This window comes from Pristiophorus japonicus, chromosome 22 (genome assembly GCF_044704955.1).
Source record: "Pristiophorus japonicus isolate sPriJap1 chromosome 22, sPriJap1.hap1, whole genome shotgun sequence".
NCBI classification, from domain to species: Eukaryota; Metazoa; Chordata; class Chondrichthyes; family Pristiophoridae; genus Pristiophorus; species Pristiophorus japonicus.
This window is the reverse complement of record NC_091998.1, coordinates 7,813,225-7,832,701: the sequence shown is the minus strand read 5'-3', so window position 1 is coordinate 7,832,701 and position 19,477 is coordinate 7,813,225. Positions and strand designations below refer to the sequence as shown.

At 48.1% G+C, this 19,477-nt stretch overlaps 1 protein-coding gene across 1 annotated transcript in view; it reads left to right on the top strand.

Annotated features, from left to right (window-relative positions):
* Window positions 1-19,477, top strand: part of spock2 (SPARC (osteonectin), cwcv and kazal like domains proteoglycan 2) — a 93,864-nt gene that overhangs the window by 67,724 nt on the left and 6,663 nt on the right. The window contains exons 5-8 of the mRNA XM_070865566.1: window positions 788-902; window positions 3,354-3,473; window positions 5,825-6,043; window positions 10,089-10,151. Of these exons, the coding sequence (XP_070721667.1) occupies window positions 788-902; window positions 3,354-3,473; window positions 5,825-6,043; window positions 10,089-10,151 (517 nt within the window). The remainder of the gene's footprint in view (window positions 1-787; window positions 903-3,353; window positions 3,474-5,824; window positions 6,044-10,088; window positions 10,152-19,477) is intronic.

Below are 19,477 nucleotides of genomic sequence, written 5' to 3'. Positions count from 1 at the left end.
CCTTTGCATTTGGGGAGGGAATGGTTAGGTTAGGGGTTGGTTCAAGTCCCACTCCAGGGACTTTGAGCACATAAATCTTGGCCTGACTGACACTCCCACTGCAGTGCTGAGGGAGTGCTGCACTGCCAGAGGTGCCGTCTGTCAGATGAGACGTTAAACCGAGGCCCCGCCTGCCCTCTCAGGTGGGCGTAAAATATTGCACTGCACTATTTTGAAGAGCAGGGGAGTTCTCCCTGGTGTCCCGACCAATATTTATCCCTCAATCAATACAACAAAAACAGATTATCTGGGTCATTATCACGTTGCTGTTTGTTGGAGCTTGCTGTGCTCAATTGGCGTTTCCCACATTACAACAGTGACCACACTCCAAAAGTACTTCATTGGCTGTAAAGTGCTTTGGGACATCTGGTGGTTGTGAAAGGCGCTATATAAATGCAAGTCTTTTTCGTAATCTCTTCCCTTTGAGGGGAGGGTCACTTGTAACCGTGGTTGTCCTGACAATATTGGGTTTATGCCCAGTGCCACTTCATTGACCCAGAATTGAAATAACCTTCTGAAGGGGAAAAATAAAGGGAGAGAATTGAAGGAGAAACATTAACAGGAGATAAAAACTATAATTGCAGTATTTCATTAGCTGGCAGCTCAGTCCACAATTAACAATCCCACAATGTGGGCGTGTCCAGGTGAGCTCAGGGCATTGACTGGTTCTAATCTCTCTTTATCTCTTGCTTTTCTTCTATATTCCCCCCCGCCCTCTCTCTCTCTCTCTCTCTCCCTCCCCCTGCAGTGTAAGCTGGAGCTACAGGTATGCCTGACTGGGAAGCAGCTCACGCAGCAGTGTGAAGGCAAATGTCCGTGTCCAACCGAGCACACTCCGACCTCTGACCCCAGCAACAAACCAGGTGACTGCCAGGCGAGGGGCCATAGGGTGCCACTGATAATGGGACAGCCCACATTGCACTCATACCAACCAGGCCGCAAGCTATTGACCTGACATTGCTCCGCGTCTATTTTAACCCACAGATACTCAGTCATTGAACTTAAGAACATAAGAAATAGGAGCAGGAGTCGGCCATTCGGCCCCTCGAGCCTGCTCCGCCATTCAATAAGATCATGGCTGATCTGATCTTGGCCACAACTCCACTTCCCCGCCCGCTCCCCATAACCCTTAATTCCCTTATCGTTCAAAAATCTGTCTATCTCCGCCTTAAATATATTCAATGACCCAGCCTCCATAGCTCTCTGGGGCAGAGAATTCCAAAGATTTACAACCCTCTGAGAGAAGAAATACCTCCTCATCTCCGTTTTAAATGGACTTATTCTGAGATGGATAGATTTTTGTGCACTAAGGGAATCGAGGGATCTGGCAGGAAAGTGGAGTTGAGGTAGAAGATCAGCCGTGATCTTATTGAATGGCGGAGCAGGCTCGAGGGGCCGTATGGCCGACTCCTGCTCCTAATTCTTATGTTCTTAATGGCGGTTCAAAGACCCAGTGTGGTTGGCTCAGAATGGTACCACCGGGGAAAGGTGAAGGTTAGCGAGGCAGAATGCCTTCATTGATCCTTTGCCACATTGGCATTGCTGAGATCGGCGGTTCACCCGTGGGTGGGAGGTCCTATAACGTTCAGCTCCATCGTACTGCTGGTGGGAGTGTGGCCACACCAATAATGAAAGGAGCCAAACTCCCATCTCACTTTCCACACGCCATCATTATTTCTCCTTCCACACCTGATGTCCTGAATCTATCTTTGGATAAAAAATGCGAGAGCCAGCAACACGTTCAGGTCTCAGACACACAACTCTGTCTCTATTTATTTATTTATTTATTTACATACTCAGGCCATGGTGTTGCCTTGTAGCATCCACCCAAATAAATCCTAATTTTGCATCTTGCTCAAATCCATGATTCACTTTGACTGTCGGAGTTGGCCAGCGCTGACACTGAGCCATGGACTGAATATTAACATAAGAACATAAGAATTAGGAACAGGAGTAGGCCATCTAGCCCCTCGAGCCTGCTCCGCCACTCAACAAGATCATGGCCGATCTGGCCGTGGACTCGGCTCCACTTACGGTTGTAGCTTCAGGTCTCACTCCTGGGCTTCACACTCCCAGGACTGTCCATTCCCAGGACTTCCCACTCCTGGACTTCACGTTCCCAGGACTTCCCACTCCTGGACTTCCCACTCCCAGAACCTCCCATTCCTGGACTGTCCACTCCCAGGGCTGTCCATTCCCAGGACTTCCCAGTCCCAGGACTTCACATTCCTGGACTTCCCACTCACAGGACTTCCCATTCCTGGACTTCCCACTCCAGGATTTCATATTCCAGGTTTTCCCACTCCAGGACTCGAGCACACAATCCAGGCTAATGGAGCTTCATTAGACACTTGTATTCCGTATTCTTATCGTCATTTGCATGAAATAATTCATTCTGACCTCCCCTTCTTGCTTCCAGTATTACGCCTAACTTCACGCCCTTGTTACTGACCGTGTGGTCCATAGCTTTGGATTTATGCCGTGTGAATATTCGTGTACGAGCAATTCATGCAAATTGTATTCCTTTCCCTCTTTTAAATGTTAACATTTGGACACAGGAATTGCTAGAGTAGAAAGACAGAGGTCCATCTAGTTGGCCTTCTACTTTCCTCGTCGTCGCAGGATACACCCATAATGGAGTTGTTGACTAATAAGAACATAAGAACTAGGAGCAAGCCATTTGGCCCCTCGAGCCTGCTCCACAATTCAATAAGATCGTGGCTGATCTGATCTTGGCCTCAACTCCACTTTCCTGCCCACTCCCCATAACCCTTGACTCCCTTAGCGTTCAAAAATATGTCAGAAGTGGGCATTGAACCCACACCTCCAGTGGAGACTGTGACCTTAACATAGTGCCTTAGACTACTCAGCCATCCTTACTTCCTAATAACAGTGATTGATCTCTATCAACGAGTCTACAACAGAGTCAGACACGAGGCGAGGCGAGGGCGGGTTGTGGGCAGCTTTGGGAACTGAGGGAGGTGAAATTGGATGGGGACGCAAATCAGACGATATCGCATTGACTGCCCGCTAGAGGCACCATCCGATGGTCAGTTGACTTTGGGCGTGTTGTACAAGGGGCGACCAGTGGACGGGTTTTGCGTCCCACCCCACCTCTGCTTTTACCCCCATAAGTCCAGTGTTACCTGCTCCTCCCGAGCACGCTACACGCCACGTCTCAAACTAATAGGCAATGGGTTCAACGTTCGCACTCCCACATCCCACAACGTCATGTCAGGGCCTGTCTGCAAGTGCAGGCCCATTACAAAACATTCCACTGCTATTTTATCACTTGTTCTCTCTTCCTTCTCTAGCTGGTTGCACAGGCCAGGATCTCGCCGATCTCGGCGATCGACTCAGGGACTGGTTCCAACTCCTGCACGAAAATGCCAAACAGAACAGTTCGGGGAAGCCCGCAGACAGTGCGCCCAGTGGTGAGTTTCTGAGATGCTCTGTGGCTGATATAACGGGCGGTGAACTGCTGCCGCGCACAGAGCAAAGTGTTAAATGGCACACCGGTGCTCGAATTACACATGCCAGGCGGCTCCCGAGGTCTCCACACCACTCCTTTTATGGCCCCGCAGCGTGGGAAATGTGAGTTCGTGGCCAGGGGCCCAGGGGCAGCACGGGCCCAGCCCACACTGCGATATATGTGCGCGCACTGGGTCCGTGCAGCAGAGCTGGTCTCCAGTCGTCCTGGTTAACCCGTGCCACTGGACCAAGACCTAGCTCTGTCAAGCCCGTGTGGTGACTGGTGTGCAACGGCCACCCCACGTTAAAAAAATCCACGCACAGGCATCTTCCACCCTTCAACATGGAGTTCTGGACCTGGAATATTAGGTCCTTCATTGAAACACCTGTGAACTTAACTTTTTTGGCACAGAAGCAAGTCATCCTCGCTTCGAGGGACTGCCTATGATGATGATGATGCACATGCCAGCGTGTGCCAGTCACGGTGCTGTGCCGGTGTGAGCATTGCGTGTACTGGTCTCGGACCTGGCACTAATACACACAAGACCCACATTGATATCGGTCCCTGATTGGTGTACACAGTGGCTGCACTGGTACTAGTCCGAGACCATTACACATAGTGCCTCTGCTGGCAGAGCACTGGGACTGCGACACAAAGTAGCTGTCCCAGTATTGCTCTGGGAATCCTTCTCTCCTCAGGCAGTGCCCCGGAGTCCAGGATGACTTGCTTGAAATAAGTTCGAAGGTGACTGATGCGACCAATGCGGGCTAGGTCCCGAACTTCGTTTTAAAAGGTGGAAGATGCCTATGCGTGAATTCTTTTAACGTGGGGTGGCCGTTGTACACCAGCCACCACACGGGCTTGACGGAGCAAGGTCTTGGTCCAGTGGCAAAGGGCTCCAAGATGATTGGAGACCAGACTCCGCCGTATGTGCCTAACACACACACACACACACACACACACGCATACACACACATGCATACACACACATGCATACACACACATGCACGCATACACACACATGCACACACACACACATACACACACATGCACACATACATACACACACACACATATACACGCACACACACACACATATACACACATGCACACACACACACGCACAAACATATACACACACACGCACAAACATATACACACACACGCACAAACATATACACACACAAACATATACACACACACACATATATACACACACACACACACACACACGCACGTACATACACACACACGCACACACACACACACACACACACGCATACATACACACACACACACACATGCACATATACACATGCAGACACACACGCACGCACACACATACACGCACGCACACGGACACACACATATACACGGACACACACACACACACACACTCCTACTGACCGCCCCCCTCCCTCCCTCAGATCCTATTATGCGGTACATCACATACATAATCGCGTAACATCTCTGGGCTCCATTCCCCAACATGGGCTCCTTGGGGGGGGCACAGATTTAAGGTGATTGGCAGAAAAACGTTTTTACGCAGCGAGTGGTTAGAATCTGGAACGCGCTGCCTGATAGGGCGGTGGATACAGATTCAATAGCAGCCTTCAAAAGGGGATTGGATAAATACTTGAAGGAGAAAGAATTGCCGGGATATGGGGAAAGAGCGGGGGGGAGTGGGACTGACTGGATCGCTCTTCCAAAGAGCTGGTGCAGATTCGATGGGCCGAATGGCCTCCTTCGGTGCTGTACTATTCTATGATTCTCTGAGCTCAAGGATTTACCAAAGTCTTTAAAGCAAAGGGAAGAAGGAATGAGAGAAAGTATAGTCACAGAATTTAAGCACATTTCTTCCAATCGGGCTCCCAAGCTTTGGGCTGGTTTTGAACGCCCCTCCCCCTCCCCAAATCACAGCACCCCCTCCGATGCCCATCCTCCGACATTCCTCCCTCATCCAACACCACCAAAAAACTCATTCGCTGGTCGTTCATGATGTTGTGGAATCTTGCAGTGCGCAACATGGCTGCCACATCTGCCGACACAACAAGGCGCTGCATGTTCCTTGTGCGTGAAGCACTTTGAGATGTTTCGGGGCCTCATGATTAAAGTGTTGTACGAATGCAAGACCTTCTTTGTGTGTGGTTGTACCACTGCAATGTCAATCCGGAGATTGCATTATGTCCAACATTTCGCAGAATGATCCCAATAGAAAATAGTGCCTTGGGGGCCCTGAAGGTTATCTTTAATTTGTTTAAGCCATCTCTCGCTTTCTCTCTTAACTACAATCTCTGCTCCTTTCCTCTGAAGTGTTGGATAAGAGTTTGGTGGCTAGCTGCAGGGATTCGATTGGCTGGATGTTTTCCAAGCTGGATACAGATGTAGACCTGTTCCTGGATGAGACGGAGCTCGGGGCCATCAACCTGGACAAATACGAGGTTTGCGTGAGGCCTTTCTTCAACTCCTGCGACACCTACAGAGACGGACATGTTTCCATGGCCGAGTGGTGCTTCTGCTTCTGGAGGGAAAGTACGTTGAACGGTGATAATAGTGAGAGCGTTTGTGGATGGTCCCTTACTCCAGGAAATCTCCTGTTCTGTGCGGTGATAGTGCGAGCATTCGTGGATGGTCCCTTACTCCAGGAAATCTCCTGTTCTGTGCGGTGATAGTGCGAGCATTCGTGGATGGTCCCTTACTCCAGGAAATCTCCTGTTCTGTGCGGTGATAGTGCGAGCATTCGTGGATGGTCCCTTACTCCAGGAAGTCTCCTGTTCTGTGCGGTGATAGTGCGAGCATTCGTGGACGGTCCCTTACTCCAGGAAATCTCCTGTTCTGTGCGGTGATAGTGCGAGCATTCGTGGACGGTCCCTTACTTCAGGAAGTCTCCTGTTCTGTGCGGTGATAATGTGAACATTTGTGGACAGTCCCTTACTCTAAGCAGTGTCATAAGAACATAAGAAATAGGAGCAGGAGTCGGCCATTTGGCCCCTTGAGCCTGCTCCGCCATTCAATAAGATCATGGCTGATCTGATCATGGGCTCAGCTCCACTTCCCTGCCCGCTCCCCATAACCCTTTACTCCCTTATCGCTCAAAAATCTGTCTACCTCCGCCTTAAATATATTCAATGACCCAGCCTCCACAGCTCTCTGGGGCAGAGAATTCCACAGATTTACAACCCTCTGAGAGAAGAAATTCCTCCTCATCTCAGTTTTAAATGGGCGGCCCCTTATTCTGAGTCTATGTCCCCTAGTTTTAGTTTCCCCTATGAGTGGAAATATCCTTTCTCTATCCACCTTGTCGAGCCCCCTCATTATCTTATATGTTTCAATAAGATCATCTCTCATTCTTCTGAACTCCAATGAGTATAGATCCAACCTACTCAACCTTTCCTCATAAGTCAACCCCCTCATCTCCGGAATCAACCTAATGAACCTTCTCTGAATAGCCTCCAATGCAAGTATATCCTTCCTTAAATAAGGAGACCAAAGCTTTACGAAGTACTCTAGGTGTGGCCTCACCAATACCCCCTGTACAGTTGTAGCAGGACTTCTCTGCCACTCTATCCCCCTTGCAATAAAGGCCAACATTCCATTTGCCTTCCTGATTACTTGCTGTACCTGCATACTAACTTTTTATATTTCATGCACAAGGACCCCCAGGTCCCTCTGTACTGCAACAATTTGCAATTTTTTCCATTTAAATTGTAATTTGCTTTTCTATTTTTTCTGCCAAAGTGGATAAACTCACATTTTCCCATATTATAATTCATCTGCTAAATTTTTGCCCACTTACATAGCCTGTCTATATCCCTTTGCAGATGTTTTGTATCCTCCTCACAATTTGCTTTCCCACTCATATTTGTATCATCAGCAAACTTGGCAACATTACACTCGGTCCCTTCATCTAAATCATTGATATAGATTGTAAATAGTTGAGGACCCAGCACCGATCCCTGCGGCACCCCACTAGTTACTGTTTGCCAACCGGAAAATTACCGATTTATCCCGACTCTTTGTTTTCTGTTAGTTAGTCAATCCTCTATCCATGCTAATATATTACCCCCAACCCCGTGAACTTTTATCTTGTGCAGTAACCTTTTATGTGGCACCTTATCGAATGCCTTCTGGAAATCCAAATACACCACATCCACTGGTTCCCCATTATCCACCCTGCTTGTTACATCCTCAAAGAACTCCAGTAAATTTGTCAAACATGATTTCCTTTTTATAGATCCATACTGACTCTGCTTGATTGAATTATGCTTTTCCAAATGTCCTGCTACTGCTTCCTTAATAATGGACTCCAGCATTTTCCCAAAGACATATGTTAGGCTAACTGGTCTATAGTTTCCTGCTTTCTGTCTGCCTCCTTTTTTAAATAGGGGCGTTACATTTGCGGTTTTCCAATCCGCTGGGACTGCCCCAGAATCCAAGGAATTTTGGTAGATTACAACCAATGCATCCACTATCTCTGCAGCCACCTTGTTTAAGACCCTAGGATGTAAGCCATCAGGTCCAGGGGACTTGTCCGCCTTTAGTCCCATTATTTTACCGAGTGATAGTGATTGTATTAAGTTCCTCCCACTCTATAGCCCCTTGATTATCCGCTATTGGGATGTTTTTAGTATTTTCTACCGTGAAGACCAATACAATATATTTGTTCATCGTCTCTGCCATTTCCCTGTTCTCCATTATTAATTCCCCAGACTCATCCTCTAGGGGACCAACATTTACTTTCCCTTTTTATGTACCTGTACAAACGCTTACTATCTGTTTTTATATTTCGTGCTAGTTTACTTTCATGATCTATCTTCCCTCTCTTAATCATTTTTTTAGTCGTTCTTTGCTGGCTTTTAAAAGTTTCCCAATCCTCTGGCCTTCCACTAGTTTTGTCTACTTTGTATGCCCCTTGTTTTCAATTTGATACCCTCCCTTATTTCCTTAGTTAGCCACGGATGGTTATCCCTTCTCTTACAGTCTTTCCTCCTTTGCTCTGAGTTATGAAATATCTCCTTAACTGTCTGCCACTGCTCATCAACCGTCCCATACTTTAGTCCATTTTCCCAGTCCACTTAAGCCAACTCTGCCTTCATATCTTTGTAGTCTCCTTTATTTAAGCTTAGGACACTGGTTTGAGAACCAACTTTCTCACCCTCCAACTGAATTTGAAATTCAATCATGTTATGGTCACTCATTCCTAGAAGATCCTTTACTACGAGATCATTTATTAATCCTGTCTCATTACACAGTACCAGATCTAAGATAGCCTGCTCCCTGGTTGGTTCTGCAATGTACTGTTCAAGGAAACTATCCTGGATACACTCTATGAACTCTTCCTCAAGGCTGCCCTGGCCAAGTTTGAGTCCTGTTTTGTGCAGACTATTGAACAAGTACCTTCTAACTTAAAACAATAAGATAATGGATGATCTGCACAAACTAAGTTCAACCAGTAGACTTTCAACTTGCTGACCCGTTCTAGAAACTGCCCAATTCTCACCAAAACCATTTCCCCTTGCTACGAACTCCCTCCCTTCCAAAGCTCACCCAAAATCCCATCTATCGAGCTAACCTTTCAGTCGCTCCTCTAAATTCCTCCATTTGCTGTCCTGCATCCACCCTTTATTAAATTTTATTCTCTAGATGTGAGTGACGCTACCAAGACCAGCATTTATTGCCCATCCCTAATTGCCCTTGAGAAGGTGGTGGTGAGCCACCTTTTTGAACCGCTGCAGTCCGTGTGGTGAAGGTGCTCCCACAGTGCTGTTAGGGAGGGAGTTCCAAGATTATGACCCAGCGACGGTGAAGGAACGGCCGATATATTTCCCAGTCAGGATGGTGTGTGACTGGGAGGAACCTGTCCCTTTTATAGAATCTTTTGCATGATTACTGCTACATACTACAAATTACTTTTATGTTTATTATGTAATCAATATTTAGAGATTTCATGTAAAAACATTTTTGAGTTTTATATAGTCCAAAAGTGGCTTTATTTATCGCATTCTCCCAACCTACGTCTGGCCAGGTAACTTGCGATGTGTCATCGATTTGCACAGGATCACTGAATCCAAAGCTCGGTTGCCCATGTCCTAACTCGCACCAAGTCCCGCTCACCCATCACCCCTATGCTCACTGACCTATATTGACTCCCGGTCCAGCAAAGGCTCGAATTTAACATTCTCATCCTTGTTTTCAAATCCCTCCATGGTCCCGCCCCTCCCTATCTCTGTAATCTCCTCTAGCCTCACAACTCTCCGAGATGCCTGCACTTCTCCAATTCTGCCCTCCTGAGCCTCCCTGATTATAATCGCTCCACTATCGGTGGCCGTGCCTTCAGCTGCCTGGGCCCCAAGCTCTGGAACTCCCTCCCTAAACCTCTCCACCTCTCTACCCCTCTCTCCTTCTTTAAGAAGCTCCTTAAAACCTACCTCTTTGACCCAACCTATCTCCATATGCGGCTCGGTGTCAAATTTTTACGATGGCGCTCCTGTGAAACACGATGGGATGTTTTACTAGGTTAAAGGCGCTATGCCAATGCAAGTTGCTGTTGTTGAACTATCTCTTTGTGTTGTCGCAGAGCCCCCCTGCCTGGCTGAGCTGGAGAAGATGCAACTGCAAGAGGCGATGCGGAAAGTGCCTGGTGAGTCATCTGGAAACGGTAACTCTTGTTCACACCCCTGGGGCGTGGCCAGGTCACAGCCTCGGGGTTTGGAGTCACAGCCAAGTGCACTCTTGTGTGCAAGCAAATAACAGAGGTGCATTCCCTCCGCCTCGGTGTGATGTGTCGAAAGGTTAATTAAATACATCAAAAACTGTACGGTTGTGAAAGGCGTTATATAAATGCAAGTCTTTCTTTTTGGTATAATCTTAGTATTGATAGGGTTACGGACCTAGAACTGGTAAGTGGGATTAGACTGGATAACCTCTTGTTGGCTGGCGCAGATATGATGGTAAGTACTGCAGGGAATCGAATACGATCAGGGTGATCTCCTGGACTAGTTTTGATCGCCTGGATGGGTTGGCGAGGAATTTTCCCAGATTTTTTCCCCCCAAATTGGCCTGGGTTTTTAATTTGGTTTTTGCCTCTCCCAGGAGATCACATGGCTCCGGTTGGGGTGGAGTGTAGAATATTTCAGTGTAAGGGGTGTTGCAGTTGTGTGGGGTGGACTGGTTGGGCCGGGTGCTCTTTGCCTTTCCGCCATTGTTCATTGTTCATCAGTTTATATGTAACCTTCAGGGCTGCTGACCGAGGGCCATGTGGCTCTTTGTCGGCCGGCGTGGACACGATGGGCCGACATGGCCTCCTTCTGCGCTGTAAATTTTTATGTTTCTATGTTTCTATATTGAGGCAGCTTCGAGCAGTAATGCTCGTTTCGCCATTTATATGTTTTGAGCAAAGCTCGTGGAGCTTAAAGGATAAATTCACCAGTCTGATTCCTGGGATGGGAGGGATTGTCCTATGAGGAGAGATTGAGTAGACCAGGCCTATATTCTCTAGAGTTTAGAAGAATGAGGTGATCTAATTGAAACATACAACATTCTTACAGGGCTTGACAGGGTAGATGCAGGGAGGATGTTTCCCCCGGGCTGGGGAGTTGAGAACCAGGGGTCACAGTCTCAGAATAAGGGGTCGGCCATTTAGGACTGAGATGAGGAGAAATTTCTTCACTCAGAGAGTGGTGAATCTTTGGAATTCTTTGTCCCAGAGGGCTGTGGAGGCTCAATCTCTAAATATATTCAAGATGGCGATCGATAGATTTTTGGATATTAAGGGAATCGAGGGATATGGGGTGAGTGCAGGAAAGTGGAGTTGAGGTAGAAGATCAGCCAGGATCTCATTGAATGGCGGAGCAGGCTCGAGAGGCCGAATGGCCGACTCCTGCTCCCAATTCTTATGAATCTGTCCTCAAATAGCCTGCCGATAGTTACTGACTCCTCACATTTGAAGCGTAGGCTCGATGGCCATAGCACTCTGCCCGCAGGGTGTGAATGGCCATTCTCTGGTAGCCCAGTGGTTCTGGTGCTGGACCTGCAACCTGGTAAAATCCGTCCTGGCAAGATGTGATATCATAGTCGGTAAGCCTTGTAATTAACGGGCTGGCACCAGGAGAAGCTGGCGGATTGACGTAAAAACCCAACCGGCTCATTGACGTCCTTCTGGGCAAGGGGCCCCTGCCACCCCTAATAACACCTTTAAACAAAGAAAGACTTGCATTTCTATAGCGCCTTTCATGACCTCAGGACGTCCCAAAACGCTTTACAGCCAATAAAGTACTTTTATTGAAGTGCAGTCACTGTTGTAATGTGGGAAACGCGGCAGCCAATTTACGCACAGCAAGCTCCCACAAACAGCAATGTGATAATGGCCAGATAATTTTTTTTATGTTGATTGGGGGATAACTATTGGCCCAGGACACCAGGGATAACTCCCCTGCTCTTCTTCGAAATAGTGCTGTGGGATCTTTTACGTCCACCTGAGAGAGCAGACGGGGCCTCGGTTTAACATCTCATCTCAAAGAAGGCACCTCCGGCAGTGTAGCACTCCCTCAGCACTGCACTGGGAGTGCCAGCCTAGATATTTTATGCTCAAGTTTCTGGGGTGGGACTTGAATCCATGACACAGAGGAGAAGAGTGCTGCCCACTGAACCACGGCTGACTCTTATCCCTAAAGCGCGAACGGGTATGATGTAATTGGCATCACGGAGACATGGCTGCAGGGTGACCAAGGCTGGGAACTCAACATCCAGGGGTATTCAACATTTAGGAAGGATAGACAGAAAGGAAAAGGAGGCGGGGTGGCATTGGGTTAAAGAGGAAATTAATGCAATAGTAAGAAAGGACATTAGCTTGGATGATGTGGAATCGGAATACCAAAGGGTAGAAAACGCTAGTGGGAGTTGTGTATAGACCACCAAACAGTAGTAGTGAGGTTGGGGACAGCATCAAACAAGAAATTAGGGATGCGTGCAATAAAGGTACAGCAGTTATAATGGGTGACTTTAATCTACATATTGATTGGGCTAACCAAACTGGTAGCAATGCGGTGGAGGAGGATTTCCTGGAGTGCATTAGGGATGGACTCCCTATGTTGAAGAACCAACTAGGGAGCTGGCCATCCTAGATTGGGTGATGTGTAATGAGAAAGGACTAATTAGGAATCTTGTTGTGCGAGGCCCCTTGGGGAAGAGTGACCATAACATGGTAGAATTCTTTATTAAGATGGAGAGTGACACAGTTAATTCAGAAACTAGGGTTCTGAACTTAAGGAAAGGTAACTTTGATGGTTTGAGGCATGAATTGGCTAGAATAGACTGGCAAATGATACTTAAAGGGTTGACGGAGGATAGGCAATGGCAAACATTTAAAGATAACATGGATGAACTTCAGCAATTGTACATCCCTGTGTGGAGTAAAAATAAAACGGGGAAGGTGGCTCAACCGTGGTTAACAAGTGAAATTAAGGATAGTGTTAAATCCAAGGAAGAGGTATATAAATTGACCAGAAAAAGCAGCAAACCTGAGGACTGGGAGAAATTTAGAATTCAGCAGAGGAGGACAAGGGGTTTAATGAAGAAGGGAAAAATAGAGTACGAGAAGAAGCTTGCCGGGAACATAAAAACTGACTGCAAAAGCTTCTATAGATATGTGAAGAGAAAAAGATTAGTGAAGACAAACGTAGGTCCCTTGCAGTCAGATTCAGGTGAATTTATAATGGGGAACAAAAAAATGGCAGACCAATTGAACAAATACTTTGGTTCTGTCTTCACGAAGGAAGACACAAATAACCTTCCGGAAGTGCTAGGGGACCGAGGGTCTAGTGAGAAGGAGGAACTGAAGGATATCCTTATTAGGTGGGAAATTGTGTTAGGGAAATTGATGGGATTGTAGGCCGATAAATCCCCGGGGCCTGATAGTCTGCATCCCAGAGTACTTAAGGAAGTGGCCCTAGAAATAGTGGATGCATTGGTGATCATTTTCCAACAGTCTACCGACTCTGGATCAGTCCCTATGGACTGGATGGTAGCTAATGTAACACCACTTTTTAAAAAGGGAAGGAGAGAGAAAGAGGGTAATTATAGACCGGTTAGCCTGACATCAGTAGTGGGGAAAATGTTGGAATCAATTATTAAGGATGAAATAGCAGCGCATTTGGAAAGCAGTGTCAGGATCGGTCCAAGTCAGCATGGATTTATGAAGGGGAAATCATGCTTGACAAATCTTCTGGAATTTTTTGAGGATATAACCAGTAGAGTGGACAAGGGAAAACCAGTGGATGTGGTGTATTTGGACTTTCAAAAGGCTTTTGACAAGGTCCCACACAAGAGATTGGTGTGCAAAATCAAAGCACATGGTATTGGAGGTAATGTACTGATGTGGATAGGGAACTGGTTAGCAGACAAGAAGCAGAGAGTCGGGATAAATGGGTCATTTTCAGAATGGCAGGCAGTGACTAGTGGAGTGCCGCAGGGCTCAGTGCTGGGACCCTAGCTATTTACAATATACATCAATGATTTAGATGGAGGAATTGAGTGTAATATCTCCAAGTTTGCAGATGACACTAAACTGGGTTGCAGTGTGAGCTGTGAGGGGAATGCAAAGAGGCTGCAGGGTGACTTGGACCGGTTAGGTGAGTGGGCAAATGCATGGTAGATGCAGTATAATGTGGATAAATGTGAGGTTATCCACTTTGTGGGCAAAAACGCAAAGACAGAATATTATCTGAATGGCGGCAGATTAGGAAAAGGGGAGGTGTAACAAGACCTGGGTGTCATGGTTCATCAGTCATTGAAAGTTGGCATACAGGTACAGAAGGCGGTGAAGAAGACAAATGGTATGTTGGCCTTCATAGCGAGAGGATTTGAGTATAGGGGCAGGGAGGTCTTACTGCAGTTGTATAGGGCCTTGGTGAGGCCTCACCTGGAATATTGTGTTCAGTTTTGGTCTCCTAATCTGAGGAAGGACGTTCTTGCTATTGAGGGAGTGCAGCGAAGATTCACCAGACTGATTCCCGGGATGGCTGGACTGACATATGAGGAGAGACTGGATCAACTGGGCCTTTATACATTGGAGTTTAGAAGGATGAGAGGGGATCTCATAGAAACATATAAGATTCTGACGGGACGGAACAGGTTAGATGCGGGAAGAATGTTCCTGATGTTAGGGAAGTCCAGCACCAGGGGACACACTCTTACGATAAGGGGTAGGCCATTTAGGACAGAGATGAGGAGAAACTTCTTCACTTAGAGAGTTGTTAACCTGTAGAATTCCCTGCCGCAGAGAGTTGTTGATGCCAGTTCATTGGATATATTCAAGAGGGAGTTAGATATGGTCCTTACGGCTAAAGGATCAAGGGGTATGGAGAGAAAGCAGGAAAGGGGTACTGAGGGAATGATCAGCTATGATCTTATTGAATGGTGGTGCAGGCTCGAAGGGCCGAATGGCCTACTCCTGCACCTATTTTCTATGTTTCTATGATCCTTAGTGAGAAAGATTGTCCCTGGCTTGCATTTGTTTCCTGGATGTTGAGGGAGGTTGTGCAGCATCCCCTCCCCCCCTCCCTCTCGGATTGAACCTGTATCCACTCTCCATTGCACTGTGTGTCGCCAGTCCATTCTTTACAGGATGATCCTCAGGCAGTGTACAAGACTTTTTCATTTGCTCTGCCGTCTTGTGCAACGATATCCAGCGCAGGACTTCGGTTTGGAAAGTGTTTCAGCTTTAGTGTTTGCAAAGGCCAATCAGATTGTGGGCTGTTTGGCAGATAAGTGATGGTTAATGAGTAGGCAGCCATTGAAGGAACTGGTTATTTGCGGTTTGAGAAGGTTTAAGCTACAGCAAATGGAGAAGTAGATTAGATTATCTTAGTTTATCTCATGCCGCACATTCGCAAACATCAGAAAACACACGTAAATCCAGATGAGCTAACGACAGCTTGATCAACAGCATGGCCTGTTGCCCTGTGCACTGGGATTGACAATACTGCGCAGGTCAGAAGCGGTTCGATGAGCAGGGTCTGCAGTGGCTGGACAAAGCACGTTCTGCTTTATTCAGCTGGGGACATTTACCAGGATTTTGGGGACCGCATCCTGCTGATTCAATCCATTTTTCCATGAAAACCAAGGAAACCATTGTTACTTCGATTGAACATATGGGTCGTCCAGGCCAACATCCCCAGCACTGAAGCACTGACCACACTTGATCAGCTCCTCTGGGTGGGCCACATTGTTCGCATGCCAGACACGAGACCCCCAAAGCAAGCGCTCTACCTCGGAACTCGTCCACGGCAAACGAGCCAAAGGTGGGCAGAGGAAATGTTACAAGAGCACCCTCAAAGCCTCCTTGATATAATGCAACATCCCCACTGACATCTGGGAGTCCCTGGCCAAAGATCGCCCTAAGTGGAGGAAGTGCATCCGGGAGGGCGCTGAGCACCTCGAGTCTCGTCGCCGAGAGCATGCAGAAAACAAGCGCAGGCAGCGGAAGGAGCGTGCGGCAAACCAGTCCCACCCTCCCTTTCCTTCAACCACTGTCCCACCTGTGACAGAGACTGTGGTTGTCGTATTGGACTGTACAGCCACCTACGAACTTGTTGTGTATCTGTAAAGCATGAACTCCCATGTTCCGCCACCAGGGTGTGCATCCCCTGAAGTCCCAAGGGATCCCAGCATCCCTTGGGAGCACTCTATATAAGCCGGCCCCTAAGGCCTGTTCCCCACTCTGGAATATCTTAATAAAGACTGAGGTCACTGTTACTTTAACCACCCTGTGCCCCATTGTTCCGCAGCGCTTGCAAACATACCCTTTGAAGCGGCATGAATAGGCTGAATGGAAGCCTCCACAACGCCAACAAGGTGTGAATTGCCTTGCATTCATCCTTTGTTGCGGACTCTGAGTCATCTGGGTCACCTGAGGCCTGCTGGCAGTTGCAGACTCGTGGTCTCTGCCCTGTACATTTCTGCTCGCAAACACAGTTCCAGTTAATTTATGAACATTGCTAGCACTTGTGTGCTGAGAGATTTGTTTGGTGTTATCACTGGTGGACATAAACGCCTGTGCTATCGCAATGGCCTCACTGAGGGTCAGTGTCTCTACAGTCAAAAGTTTTTGTAGGATGGTCTCGTGGCCAATGCCCAGTACAAAAAAGTCTCTGAGCATTTGCTCCAGGTAACCATCAAACTCACATTGTCCTGCAAGTCGTCTTAGCTCGGCGACGTAGCTCGCCACTTCCTGACCTTCAGATTGCTGGCACGTGTAGAACCGATACCTCGCCATCAGCACACTCTCCCTCGGGTTAAGATGCTCCCGAACCAGTGTACACAGCTCCTCATATGACTTATCTGTGGGTTTCACTGGAGCCAGAAGATTCTTCATGAGGCTGTAGGTCGGTGCCGCAGACCGTGAGGAGGACCGCGCTCCTTTTTGGAGCGCTTCCTTCTCCGTCCAGCTCGTTAGCTACAAAGTACTGGTCTAGCCGTTCGACATAGGCTTCCCAGTCCTCACCCTCCGAGAACTTCTCCAGGATGCCCACAGTTTGCTGCATCTTTGCGTTTGATTCGTATACTCGTCGCCAGTTATTGTGTTCCGAACACAGATGAGACTGAGCTGCAAGCTCTGCAAAACCTGCTAACCACCACGTGGCAGAGGAAGATGGGTCCATGGTGGACCAAAGCAATTTCAAGCCTCAGAGAGAGGAGGCAGATGCTGAAGTACACGGGATGCACACATTTTTGACGAAATGTCCACCTATGTAAAATTGAATGGCTTACCCGTAGCCATGAAACTGGACAGTGGCGCTAGCCAATCCATCATGAGTAAAAAGATGTTTGAGAGACTGTGGTGCAACAAGGCACTCAGACCAGCCCTGAGCCCCATCCACACGAAACTGAGAACGTACACCAAAGAGCTTATTACTGTCCTGGGCAGCGCCATGGTCAAGATCACCTACGAGGGCACGGTGCACGAACTGGCACTCTGGATTGTCCCAGGCGATGGCCCCACACTGCATGGAAGGAGCTGGCTGGGCAAAATCCACTGGAACTGGGATGACATCCGAGCGCTATCACATGTCGATGAGGCCTCATGTACCCAGGTTCTTAACAAATTTCCTTCCCTTTTTGACCCAGGCATTGGAAACCTTTCCGGGGTGAAGGTGCGGATCTACTTGGTCCCAGAGGCACGACCCATTCACCACAAGGCGCGAGCGGTACCTCACATGATGAGGGAGAGTGGAAATCGAGCTGGACAGGCTGCAACGCGAGGGTATCATCTCCCTTCAGCGAGTGGGCCAGCCCGATTGTTCCAGTACTCAAAAGTGATGGCACGGTCAGGATTTGCGCTGATTATAAAGTAACTATTAATCGTTTCTCGCTACAGGACCAATACCCGCTACCTAAGGCAGACGACCTATTTGCAACGCTGGCAGGAGGCAAGACGTTCACCAAGCTCGACATGACTTCTGCCCACATGACGCAAGAGCTGTAGGAATCTTCAAAGGACCTCACCTGCATCAACACGCACAAGGGACTGTTCATCTACAACAGATGCCCGTTTGGAATTCGATCGGCTGCAGTGATCTTCCTGAGAAACATGGAGAGCCTACTCAAGTCAGGACCACACATGGTGGTCTTTCAGGACGACTTATTGGTCACAGGTCGGGACACTGCCGAGCATCTACAAAACCTGGAGGAGGACCTCCAGCAACTGGATTGCGTAGGGCTGCGGCTGAAGAGGTCGAAATGCGTGTTCATGGCAACAGAAGTGGAGTTTTTGGGGAGAAAGATCGTGGCGGACGGCATTCAGCCCACAGACGCCAAGACAGAGGCTATCAGGAACGCGCCCAGGCCACAGAACGTCACGGAGCTGCGGTCGTTTCTGGGACTCCTCAACTATTTTGGTAACTTCCGACCAGGGTTAAGCACCCTCTTAGAGCCCCTACATGTGTTATTGCGAAAAGGTGAGAACTGGGTATGGGAAAAAAACCAAGTAATTGCTTTTGAGAAAGCCAGAAACATTTTATGCTTCAACAAGCTGCTTGTATTGTATAACCCGTGTAAAATACTTGTGCTAGCATGTGACGCGTCGTCGTACGGAGTCGGGTGTGTATTACAACAAGCTAACGTTGCGGGGAAGTTGCAGCCTGTCGCCTATGCTTCCAGGAGCTTGTCTAAAGCCGAGAGGGTCTACAGCATGATTGAGAAAGAGGCATTAGCGTGTGTGTTCGGGGTAAAGAAAGTGCATCAGTACCAGTTTGGCCTCAAATTTGAGCTGGAAACCGATCACAAGCCCCTCATATCCCTGTTCGCTGAAAACAAGGGGATAAATACTAATGCCTCAGCCCGCATACAAAGGTGGACACTCGCGCTATCAGCGTATAACTATACCATCCGCCACAGGCCAGGCACCGAGAACTGTGCGGATGCTCTCAGTCGGCTACCATTGCCCACCACGGGGATGGAAATGGCGCAGCCTGCAAACTTGTTGATGGTGGTGCAGCCCGCAGACTTGTTAATGGTCATGGAAGCGTTTGAAAATGATAAATCACCTGTCACGGCCCGCCAGATTAGGACTTGGACCAGCCAAGATCCTCTGCTGTCCCTTGTAAAAAAACTGTGTACTGCATGGGAGCTGGGCCAACATCCCCGTTGAAATGCAAGAGCTAATCAAGCCGTTCCAGCGGCGAAAGGACGAGCTGTCCATTCAGGCAGACTGCCTGTTGTGGGGTAACCGCGTAGTGCTACCCAAAAAGGGCAGGGAGACGTTCATCTCAGATCTCCACAGCACACACCCGGGTATAGTAATGATGAAAGCGATAGCCAGATCCCACGTGTGGTGGCCCGGTATCGACTCTGACTTAGAGTCCTGTGTACGGCAATGCAGCGTGTGTGCTCAGTTGAGCAACGCGCCCAGAGAGGCACCACTAAGTTTGTGGTCCTGGCCCTCCAGACCATGGTCGATGATCCATGTCG